Source organism: Lichenostomus cassidix, chromosome 4A, assembly GCF_008360975.1.
Source record: "Lichenostomus cassidix isolate B80296 chromosome 4A, HeHo_3.0, whole genome shotgun sequence".
Taxonomy (NCBI): domain Eukaryota; kingdom Metazoa; phylum Chordata; class Aves; order Passeriformes; family Meliphagidae; genus Lichenostomus; species Lichenostomus cassidix.
In genome coordinates, this window is record NC_139485.1 from 10,603,123 (window position 1) to 10,615,432 (window position 12,310).

Genomic DNA, 12,310 nt, shown 5'->3' on the forward strand with positions numbered 1-12,310 from the left:
TGCAGTTGTCCATTCACAGGTTTCAAACTTCTGTATCATTAGAAAACTGCTGTAGCTGAGCCACTGATGGGACTCCTCACCAGAGTTCCATTTCTCAAACTATGTCTCTCCTGTGAGAAAGGTATTAAAATAAAGTATTTTTTCCAAGCATTTGAGAAGAACTTTTCCACTGTAAATCTGGTATTGCTACTAAATGCCTTTAAAAACCTCATATAAAAATACTTAATAATACTCCCTCCTACTGGCTTGCCAGACCCAAGTATTCAAACACTATGTACTAGCTGAGAAATACAAATAAATGTGGTTTTCTTCTGATCTTCTAGGAATTACTGTAAATCTTTCCTTTGCTATTATGAGAGTTTTGAGCTTCCTACTTTTAAATATGCATGCAATTTTTTAATCAGGAGCTGATATTCTCAGCAAGCCATGCGACTCCAGGAGCAGACTCCCAGTGTGGCACTGGCTGCTGCAGCTCCCTCCTGGTGTGCAGGCAGCACAAGTGATGTCTTTCCTCCTCTCTGCTTTCACCTCAACAGAGGCCATTGATAGCCACGGTGCAAATTCATTTCCAGATGAATTTAGAGCAATGTAATGTCAGAAATGTGTATGGCTATGTTGTCTCCAGGAGTTGGGTCACCCTGTGAATGAGGCTGCTTGAGATTTATGTTCCCCAGCATTTACCTGTATCCACACCCAGTCAGTGCCTCCTTAGTTGTGACAGTGAGTAACAATTGCTAGTATATTGTCAGAGGTCATCACCAGGCAGTAATTTTGTCATATGGGTGTGCTGGCTAATTTAAACACTTAGAGCCTTTTGCCTGACCTTGCAGTATTGCAGGGATGTAGTTTTATTTTTTCCTGTTAATGTGCAGAATGGCTTGTTAGAATAGATTGTGATTTACAGTGGATTGGGATAATGCCTGTTTTGAAAGGTCCTGTGCACCCCTTATGTGCTGGAGAATAACTACAGTTTTTAGTGGTTATTTCAAAGATGTTGCAAGTATTTTCTGTAGCTTTCCTCTGTCTAAAAAATAACAACAACAATTAATCTCCTCAGGGGCTTCTTCACATCCTAATTACAACCAAGCCTCTCATTAGTCCCACAGGGAGACAGAATCAAATGCCATATGGTATTTTACACTTAGGATGCTGTGTGTACCAAGAGCTGGAAGGAGACAGGAAAAGGGGGAGTTAACAATTCATAACCATTTATGGAGCAGGCACAGCCCTCCTTGGACCCAGTTCAGCAGAGTCTGAGGGCCTCAGATGAGGAACTCTATCTGGCCAGTAATTGCCTCGGCACGCCGGCGTTCTGGCGAGTGTTGGGCGAGTGGGGAGCGTGGCACACGGCAGGGAATCCCTGTGCCGATCCACACTCAGCCAGGAGCTCAATGCACACACGCCTCCCGGGAAGCACCATGGCTGGATTCTACGGGTGCCTGAAAAGTAAAAAGTAAGTGCCATGCTGAGCCCTCCCCTCCACCTTTCCAAAGTGAGCTGGGTCTGGTGGGTACTTTGAAATTCTGGCTTTGCTGTGTTGCAGCTGCAGCACTGAATAAAGTGCTTTTGCCTTGGGACTGAAGTACCAGTTTGAGCACAAAAGTGCAAAAATATCAGTACTGGCTAAAATATTAGTTTGGTGAAAATTGGTCATGGTGGTTTTTTTTTTCTTTCAGAGGTATAAACGTGGAATATTGAAATGGGAATTAAAAACCTTTTCCTGTTTAATTACAGCAAGAGGAAAATGCCCTCTTCCCTGGTGATTGGCTATATAGTTTATATATTAACACATAAAACTGAAAAATACAGAAACATACATTGACTTTTAAAAAATGTTCAGCTAGAAGTCTGGCAGTAAATGCTCTTTAAGAACTTGATGAGCTCCTTTTTTCTATAAGCAATCTGAGGTTTGTTTCTGTAATTGCTCCCTGTTGAGAGATTTGGTTGTATTTAAAAGAATTATTATTTTATTACTTCACTGCCATGTTCTGTTGGAGAAGACTATCAAGGGAAAACAGAATGGGACAATGCATGTTGGTATTTGTACTATAAACCACCGTGAAGATGCATTCTGTTTTTCCTTTGACATTCTCCCTGCTAAGGAATGGAACAAATTTCCAGCTGCCAAACCTGAGCAGTGGTTTGATCATGTTTTGCACCAGCAGACTGCAGAGGGCTCTATTCTTGCACCCGGTGTGGGATTACAGACAGGGAACATGCACATGCAAGTGAAGTTGTGTCTTGAGGCTTAAGATGTGAATGCTGATAGTTAAATGTGTGGGATAGTTAAATGTGGGTAAATCCTGGATAGCAGAAAGGGGAAAAGAGTTCCAAAGTGGAGCTGGCAACTGACTCTTTCTTCTTTTCCTTCTCCTAAAGGTTGTATCCCTCACACCAACAGTTTGGCTCACATTACTCTGGTAGAAATGTGCATTTTCAAAGGCACACAACTCCTACTGGATTTCAGTTAGCATTTCTGTCCCATTTTGACTCCTTTCCTCCTTTGAAATCTGTTACAGGGAATTAATATTTGGCATGTAAGTTTGCTTTAGATAAAGGGAGAGTACACCATCAGAACTATCAAAAGGGCTGTGACTGAGTCCTGATGAAGGTAGGCAGATTGGCACTTGAATTGACAAAAAACACCAGTTAACATTGTTTCATTTCCCCCCACAAAATCATTCAGCATCTAATGCACTTAAAACAAATTTGAAATTCACAGGGAGGCTGTAAAGGCTGGGCAGACAAAGCTTTTTTTACATGTGGTGTGCCATCTCTTCTTTCCTGGTCAATCTCCACCTGACTTATGAGGAACAGGGCTCTCTTTCTTCAACAGATTCTTCTCTCTTGCTATTCTTCACTTAGGTCTCTACACTTGATATATAAACAGATTATATTTCTCAGCCTCTTATTCCAGCTCTGTGATGTGTTCCCAAGCAAATTAGTGCAACTACTAATCCTTTGCAGTCTTCACAAATTTTATATGCTGCTTTGGCTGTGATTATTGGCAGTTAAAATGAGTTCAAGACACCAGTTGCAGTAATAGTGATGTTTTTAGCCTGAGATTAATTTTCAATGAAATTTGTTTGGAGTTTAACATGAAGTATTTGTCTTTCTGGACAAATGCGTCATTGGAACAGCTTCCCCAAATTCTCACATGGTCATTTGACCTGTAGGAGTTAGTTTGCTTTCTGAATGAAAGCTCTTTTGGAATTAAATTACTTTTATGCTTTAAGTAATTGGCTTGGGTACCAGTAGGAATTTGGCCAAAATGACTTAGAGCTCAGTGCATGCCATGAAACCTGCCATGGACACTGGGAAAGTGTTCCCTGCAGGGCTTGGAGCTGCTGAGTCCTGCTAAAGCACCTGCAGAGTTTTAAAAGCTGCTTTAGGTAGTGCTCTCCTGTGCTGCTGTCACGTTTACCCCACTCCCCCCCATTTTCCAAGAGGAAGCAAAGGCTCTGGTGGTACACTGTGATAATGTGTGGCTGAATCTGATCTTTGTACACATAGCCTTGTCCCTGTGCTTATGACATGAAAGAAAAGAGCCCAAAGCCTAATCCAAGTAATTCTTCATCACAGTCCCAATTTTGGCTGCTATTTCACTGAAATAAAACTTCTAGACTGCTTTCTTATTTCTCTTTAACCGGCATATGCAACCTGAATAATCTTGAATTTTTCTGCCAAGTTTATAGCTCATCACCCTTGTTGCAAAATCTTGTTTTTTTCTTGCTCTGAGTATGGTGCCAGAAAAAGTATTATACCTGGACAGATATGATAAAGTTTCCTAAAGCCTGTGGGGGAATCTTTTCGTATGCTCCTCAGTTTTTGGGACTAGCCAAGTATGTTGTTGTGAGCTGAAAATGTGGTTGCTTGAATAGTAAGGTTCACTGATGGTCAATGCAAACTGCCAATTTCCAAAGTCAAATATAGTGTGTTAGATGCTATATAAAATATTTGGCTGAAGGCTTTGTGTGCCAGCTCAGACTGGTTTCTATAGCAGACTATAAGAAAATGTATTTAACTGTATTTAATGTGGTCACTCAGGATTTCATGGTGCCTTTCACAAACAATCCCAGAATTGTGGACATTTCAGCTTGAATGTCTTCTATTTTGCCAAACGTTGCACTTCCAGTGGGGTATTGTGTTCTTTTCCTGTATTCCATAATTGTCAAAAAATACTGATGTGTACTTTTATCCTGCAAAAAAGTTCAGCATTAGGGTAAAGGAGGTTGGTCAAGGAATGCATCACTAGAATTTTCAATATATTTCTAGATTTTTTGAGATGAAAGCAATTGCCAATGTAAAATGATGTTATGATCATGACGTTGAGTAAAATATGTTTTCTGGGTTAGGGTGCTGTTGCTGTATTTTGTGTTGTTGCCTGTTGAGGTAAGTGTCAGGAAGAGACTCTGGTGAGTTCTGGGTTTATTCCAAAGATGGGACAGCGCTGTCCACCTGATGGATAAGCTGTTTCTTCACTGCCCCTGCCCCTTCACCCCGGTCTTCTTGTTGAAGAGGCTCATAGGGGGCAGTGAAAATCCCAAAAATCCCTTTGTCCTTGGGGCTAATTACACTTTTTACAACTTTTGTGTATTTGTGTGGTCCTTGGAGCCTTTGGCTCTCCATGCACAGCAAGCAGCTGCTGTTCCAGCTTGGACACTGACAAGTGAATTGGAAGTGGTTGAAAGCTGCACCAAGGGCTACTGAAGTAGCAGCTTGACCCGTGGGGTTGGGGCACTGTGAGCCTGTTGGCTCTGCTCTGTCAGCAGCTCATTCTCCTGCTGGGGCCTCTCTCTCTCCCTGTCTGGAGGCTTGTGATCGCCCCGGGGGCTGAGGAGCTGCGCTGCTGACTGACTGCAGTGATGATGCTTTGCTCTTTGGCACCGTTTTACACATGAAGCGTCTCCCCAAGGCTCCAGGGCTGTTTAAAGCAGTACACTGAGCTCCCTGGCCATCCCAGCCCGTGGCATCCCCCAGCATTGCCTCAGCTCAGCTGTGGTCCTTGGGCTCAGTTCTGCTGGAAGCTGTCAGAAGGCTGTGCAGCTTTGGAATCAGTGCAGGCTTCCTGGGAGCTGAGGCAGAGCTACTGGTCCTGTGGTGATCTGGGGGTTTGTCTGTGTGGCTGATGGATTCAGGTGAGCTGAAATGCTTCCCATGAACACTTTGATATTCTGAAATATGTCTGTTTACTTGTCTTTTTATTGTACATCACTTTAACATTATTTCCCAACATGAGGAAAAATCACTCATTAACAGCTTTTCAGTTGGGCTTTTTTTGAGATGAAACTATCTGAGTGTGATAGTGGTTTCTGCCCAGCAAAGCAAGTTCACCTGTGCAGTGACAATCCTTGGATCCACACATGGATGACAATATTGGGTTTCAAGAAACAGCTTTTGTTGAAAGTGGAGAGCTCTCTCTTCTAGGGCCAAGTCAGAGAGTGTGAGCTGAGCTGAAAAGACTCCTTGGGTGTTGTGAGTGTCTTGGAGGAATCTGTTAATACACAACCTATGAGCTTGTTCCTGTTCTTGGCAATTATACACTTTGGACATTTGTGAGCATTTTGTCTTCAGCTCATAGGAGTCATTCAGTGCTCTGCCTGGTATTAAATGTGTGGAGGCTTAAGTCTTGTTTTCTTATTCAAGAATAGCAGAGAGGGTGAACAAAAGCAGTCAGGAGGTGTCAGAGCCATGGCACTGCAGGCAGTTGGGCACAGTTAGTACAATGGTGTTGTATTATTAACAAAAAAATCAACTATTTCTCTGTGTTCATTCATTCTGTTTGACTCATCTCTGTGCAAGAAGTTCAATTCTGGCTTAATACACCAGTGAGTCACTCCACATCTCCCAGTCCTCCTCATTCTGTTTGTGCTTCTCTCTGGATGGTGTTTGTTTTAGCAGCCACAGTGGTACAGTGTGTTTGCTGGCTGTAGGCAGAGGAATTCCAAGCAGGCCTGTTTGTTTGGTTTCAGCAGAACAGCCCTTTCCCTATCACCAAAGTTCTGAGTATTGGACAGATATGCTGTCAAATTGACCTCTAATGCTGCCTGGCCTACATCACTTGCAGTGGAGCAGAAGCTTGGTTTGGGACAATCTGCTGAATGTGATTCTCACTCTTCTTCATCACTTGACTGTCAGATTTTTTGTCTACTTTATTTTGCCAGACCGAGCCATGAAAACATCTTGTCAAAATTTCCCCTTGTGTTCTCTTCTTAGACAGAAACTTCTGCTGCTCCAAGTGTCTAGCTTTCTACCCCTACAGCCAACTGGAGAGATTAATTTGTCATTTCCTCCTTGTGCAGAGGTCTAGAAAGTTTAACAGCTATGATGTGAGTGCCTAAAATTGGATTTAGAAGCTGAAATCAGATGATATATGGGACAAAAATGTAATGGGTTCAAGTTGTACTTCCAGTAGATAACCTACCTGAGCTGGTGTAGGGCAGCTAGAGCTGATTACCAGCCAGATTTGAGAAAATCTGAGATAAGTCTGTCCATGGGGAAACATGAAAAAATCCAAGGTAATTCCAAGGTTGATTCCCCTCCACCCCCCAGATTTTTCCTGCTGTAAGAAAATAGTTGAGCACAAAGTCTTCTACACTACTGTGATTCAAGCTTACAGTTCTGCATTACATTCTGCTATATATTCTGTTGGCTATACATTCTGTTATAGCCTCAAGGTTGGTAAAACTATTATGGATTAAGGAGTTTTAAACATTATTTTGAATACAGCAAATACTAACTGCAAACTCTCTTATTTTGTTTATCTTGTTGTTATTTTATTCATAATTATTTGTTTCAAGACAGCAGGTGGCCTCCCACTCCATTGTGGGAGTCACTGTATGAACAAAGGAAAGAAGCCCAGGCAGTTGATATCCTGTCTGATTTTGCTTGCAGATGCTGAGCTGTCACTGCTCATCACTGTGTTAATAGTCAGGGTTGTGCCAACAGCCCAAGGTTTCCAACACTCTCCCCTGGTGGGATTGGAGAGAGAGTTGGCGGGTAAAAGTGAAAAAGCTCATGGGTTGAGATCAAGACAATTTAATGGAGAAAGCAAAGGTCATGGACACAAGGAAAGCAAAACAAGGAGTTCATTCCCCACTTCCCCAGGGCAGGCAGGTGTTCTGCAGCCCCAGGACAGCAGGGCTCCATCACATGTAATGGTGACAGGAAGACAAACACCATCACTCCAAATGCTCCCCCTTCCTCCTTCTTCCCCACATTTATTGCTGAGCATGAGGCCATATGGTCTGGGATACCCCTGGGGTCAGTTGGGGTCAGCTGTCCTGGCTGTGTCCCCTCCCAGCTCTTTGCACACCCGCAGCCTCCTCACTGCTCAGTGATAAAGGAAGCATCTCTGAGTTACCAGCACTGTTTCCAGCACAAATCCAAACTACAGCTCTATACCGGCTGCTATGATGAAAACTAACTCTACCTGAGCCCAGCCCAGGATGCTCTTGGAGGGAATTGTAGCACTCTTGGTCAGAGCAGGGAAACTTGGCTGTGCAGACAAAACTGCCCAATCTTGCTTTCCAGCTATCCATCCAGAGCCAGGGCAGCATTCCAGCTTCAAAGTTTTGTGGTGGTTGTTCCTTTTAGCCTCTGAGTTTCAAGGATCTGGTGCTAATTAGTGAACTAAATGACTTTTATTCATGATGAATTCATTTATGCTTATTCATTTTCAGAAATGTGTAACTATGCACTTCTGCTGGGGCTTGCAGGTATCACTCACCTAACAACACAGCTGTGATCCACACAGTAGTTATGATGCAAATGGGATGTATTTGAGTGCTCTAGCTTGGAATTAAGATGGAGACATCATCAAGCTATCTGTGTACATGGGAAAATGCAGACCTGACAGAGGTGCAGAGGAATTGTTTCCTGGTTCACTCTAGCAGTCAAACTGCTTTCTGTCATTTCAGTTTAGTGAAAAGAATGTTTAAAAAGATTAAAGTAAAAAGATGAAAATTGTCTTACTGCTTCCTTTCTTGCAGCCTTGGCCTGTGAAGACCTTACAGGATGTCTGTTCCCATTTGATTCCCTCCCCCTTGTGCCTGCTTGTCACTACCCCTGTTGTCTTTGGTGTTTTTTGGTTTTTTCTGCTGTCATGTACTATCTCTGCTCCCTGATGCTACTGTACCACTGCTTAAAACACAGTTGAATTTGGCTTGATACTCCATTGGTGCAAAACAGCATTAGCTCACATAATCTTATTTTAGATGATCCTGTTTTAGAGAGGTATTTGTGTCTGGAATCCCCGAGAAGTGGGATCCCTTTTTAGTAGTTGCTCATACTAGAGCAAAAGGTCACTAGCTGCCCTTGGGACAGAAATGGCTCAGGAACTGCTTTGAGCACATGGATGATCTCCCTTGGCTCCAACAGTTCTCCATGTGCTTCAAGACCAATTGTACTGCAGGAGCTGCCTAACTTGAGGCTCTAGAGAGAGAAGCTAGGAGAGCAGGGCAGGGACAGCAGGAGGTTTTCTTTGGAATAGAAGGGAGGGAGACCACCAGACTTCACCCACAGCTGCAGAAGAGCTCCTCTGCAAGGACTTGCCTCTGGCCTTCCTTGATCAGGAGGCAGAATGGGCTCTGAATTACAGAAATGCCCACAGGCAGTGGGAACTTGGGGTTTGCCAGCCAGACACTGAGTGTTTCAACATAGGAAGGAGCTGGCCTTGTTTTTATTTTTTTTTTTTTTTTTGTGTACAGACAGTAGATACTGACACAAATAGGTTTTGGGACTTCACATAAAGAGAGATTTCCTGAGCTTCCTGCCAAAGGCAGCTTCTGAGACCACAAAGCCTGCATTTTATTTGTTCTTTTATAGCCAAAAGATGGCTGACTGGTTTTATGATGTTTTGATCTTCAGAGTGAAAATTTGTAACACAGTTCATCCTGGAATTTTCTGCTTGCCTCCCCTTTTTTTCAGTGCACTTTGAATTCTTGGCCATTAAGTGTCTTTATTATCTCTTGGAAGAAATATGTCCCGAGAAGTTTCATCTATCTGAATATTTTTTCTATTTTTTCCCATCCTTAAGTTGCTCTTTTACCCAAAATTGAGGGATAAGTGACTATTTTGGAAAAAAACTTAAAACAAAGAAAGCTTTAGACATAGCCTAAAGTTCCATGTTTCAGTTTGGGTGTTCAGTTCTCTATTGTTTCAGCCTCATTTCCCCTGCAATAGCCAGACAGCTTAATTTGGTAAGAATGCCTCCAGACTCTTTTCTTTCAGGCCCAGGATGTAATGATTCTTCCCATTTTCTGAGAATTACATCTTGGAAATTACTGTGACTCAAATACTGGGGCATGGCAGATATGCAGTTTACTCCTGTGAAATTTTATGGCTTTTAAAAATTTTATTTGTCTTCTGTGCAGTGGTAGCACTTGTGTCAGTCCATGCAGTTCCAGCATGCTGGTTTCTTGTAGCAGAGGTGGTACTTAACTCTGCCATGGGGCTCATGAAGCTTTCCAGGAGTTCAGTGTGACCATTGTGATTCCACAGGTAAAGAAACTCAGTGATCACACATGGCTGAGTGATAAGTAACTTGGCTCTTGTTAGAAATCCAGTAATTTGCCCTGATAGCCAGTGATGGAGCCAGGAAAACCAGTGAATTTAGCCAAGTCCCAGCCCAGTAATCTCCATATGTTTAAAAGACAAGCTCTGTCTCATGGACTTTGCTCTCTAAACCAATACTTGTCACCTTCACAGTTTTCAGATATTGGCAATTTCCACGGAGTTTTCTCAGGCCCACAGTCTTTCAAGCCCCTCTAGGGCATGTTGAAGCCAGCTGATGGCAAACCTCTTTCCTTAGCCACCTTCTGCTGATCCCTACAAAGCAGCCCATGCACTGCCAGGGCTCTGCACACCACAGGTCAGATCCCACTCATCTGACTTTATGCTTGAAGGCCCCAGGTGAAACAAAATTAATCAGCAGTTTGCAGAGGGGGTAAAAAGGACATAAAACAAGCTAGAAAACAGCAGCCAAATATGCCCACCACCTGATCTGGGATGGAAGGTTACACTTACTTGTTGAATTTTCCACTTGGAGAGGCAGAGACAGTAAACTTGACTTTTATTGCCATACTTGACTGTGTGTCATCTTGACTCTGCTGGCATGAGGCATGTCTGCTGTTCAGTGATAGTGGCTTGATGCTTCCTGTTGCTTTGCCTTGAAACCATTTCCAAAGGCAGTAAAGCACACTGGGAGAAGCTCCCTAACTGGCAAAGGCAGCCTTTGGTTACATCCTTGCTGATTTTTAAATGCATGTTCCCCCTCCTCCACAACTACATCAAATGAATCCAAGTCAAGTAGATCTGAGAGTGTCTCCTACTGCTGGCAGCTGGTTCCTTTAGTGGTTGCTGGAAGACTTTGCTATTTCTTTTGCTTCCTTTTAAGAAGAGCGGGAGAAGATCCTTGTTCCAGCTGTTTCCTGAAGTTTCCCCACTGTGCCAGTGTGAAGAATTACTGCGTGGGAAAAGCACTGACTTACTCCTGTGCTAATGCCAAATAGTGGAATTCAACTGGGTCATTTAATGTCCATTCCTTTAAAATGGAGACAGTCTGGGGCCAAAATCTTGCTGTGGCTTAGATCATGACTATGTTAGAGCCAGTCTTGATTTGGGCAAAGTTCTGTCACATTTCTCCTGATTGGTACTGTCCAGAAATGCACTATAAAATCTCTCTGATAAATTTTTACTAGGGATGGGCTATTCAGAACCATTTTCCTTGGCTTTTGGCAAACAGGTAGATATTTGCTAGATATTGTCTGAGCAGACACAAACTTGCAGCAGAGTTATCACACAGACAGCAGCTACACAAGGTCATTCTAATAAGCACAGCAGAGTAATTAGGTGCATGAGGACAGCCTGAAGTGGCACCAAACCAGGTTAATCTGTCTGCTGTGGGTGCCAAGTGTTGCAAAGCTCTGGTAGCTGGGGCTTCGTTTGGCCTCCCGAGCTGAGTACAAACCAAGAGCTGCCCTGCTGCTGCTACCTGCCAGGGTGTAAGGTGACAGGTCTGTGTGCTGCAGCCCAATCCCCACCTGCAGGGACACAATTCTGTGGTGCTAAATCAACAAATGGCAGGAGTGCAGGGAGTCTGAGGAGATGGGCCAGCAGTGCAAGGGACACAGGCATTGACTTTGACTTTCTCTGTTCCTGGACTGGTAACAGAGTGCTTATGAATTTTTCCCATTTACCCTTCCCCCTTCTTATCCTCTTGGCTTCTCACACAATTACAGACTGAGTCTGTGTGTGACTGTATGAAAGGCATTTCCTCCTCTTACTTTTTTTTTTAAAGTCGGCTTCAGCCCACCAGCTGCTTTCCATTAGTGTTACACACACACTCACTAGGAGGGCAGCACATAATGCTTCAGGCACTGCTGAACAGCAGAAATCCTTCAGAATCGCTGTCAGGCAGAGGCTTCTCAAAGTAGGTTGTAGCTAAGGAGTTCAGCACATTGGGACCTGTCTTGTGGCGAGTCTTCGCGGAGGAGCCAAGGTGTGGGGAGAAAGGGGGGTCAGGGGATGTTGTCTGAATGCAAAGAGTGAGAGCTGTGAGATGTCTCCATGTGAATGGTTGTTTGCTCTGGATATCTTGTCAGGGTTAGGAGCTGAATGTGGTCTGTTGCTATGGGGAATCATGACTCCTGCTTGATTCTGGGAGAATATTTTACTGATATTAAGTATTATCTAGATACTTATCGAGATTTCCTGGTGGGTACTACTGCTGTATTTATTATTTGTGATCCTTGGAAAAGGACCTTAAACTTTCTAGAGTTATCCCTCCTTCAGTGAAAATACAAGATCAATATTCATTAACTTTGTAAACTCTTCCCCGCACCATTACCAGTGCAGGCAGTAGCAAGAATCTTGGTGTAAACTGCTGTTTGTGCTATTCTCTTATACCTACATAAACCAGTCATGGGAGGGACCCCATGGGAGATACCAGCTAGGGGCTCCAAAAAAACCCTGGGAATTTCATCCTGGAAACACTACACTGTAGAAGTGCACAATGGGATCAGCTGTACAAGGTGAGATCCTGGATGCTGCTGTCATGTTGCATCTTACCCTGTTTCAACAAAGCTGTTTCTGGAATCCCACACTGCTCAGCATATTCTGTGACCCTGGGCCTTGAAGTGCAGGTCACTCATCTCATGGAGAGCAAAGGGAGCTTTGGTTGCTGAGTTTCTGATATGCTCAAGAGATGTGAAAATTGAATAGAAATCTTGCTGGCTTTGCTATTGCTGTATGATTGACTCTGAAATCCTGTTCCATGGAGTTGCAGAGGGTAAACCTTACTTCATTTAGC

The 12,310-nt window shown here is 43.4% G+C and overlaps 1 protein-coding gene across 3 annotated transcripts in view; it reads left to right on the forward strand.

Annotated features, from left to right (window-relative positions):
- Positions 1-1,237: 1,237 nt before the first annotated feature.
- Positions 1,238-12,310, forward strand: part of KIAA1210 (KIAA1210 ortholog) — a 37,074-nt gene continuing 26,001 nt past the window's right edge. The window contains exon 1 of one of the 3 annotated variants that reach the window (XM_085060486.1): positions 1,238-1,453. In XM_085060486.1, the coding sequence (XP_084916612.1) occupies positions 1,392-1,453 (62 nt within the window). In that variant the 5' untranslated portion in view covers positions 1,238-1,391. Of the gene's footprint in view, positions 1,454-11,349; positions 11,501-12,310 lie in introns of those variants that run through there. The other 2 variants (XM_085060488.1, XM_085060489.1) reach the window with 2 other exon arrangements.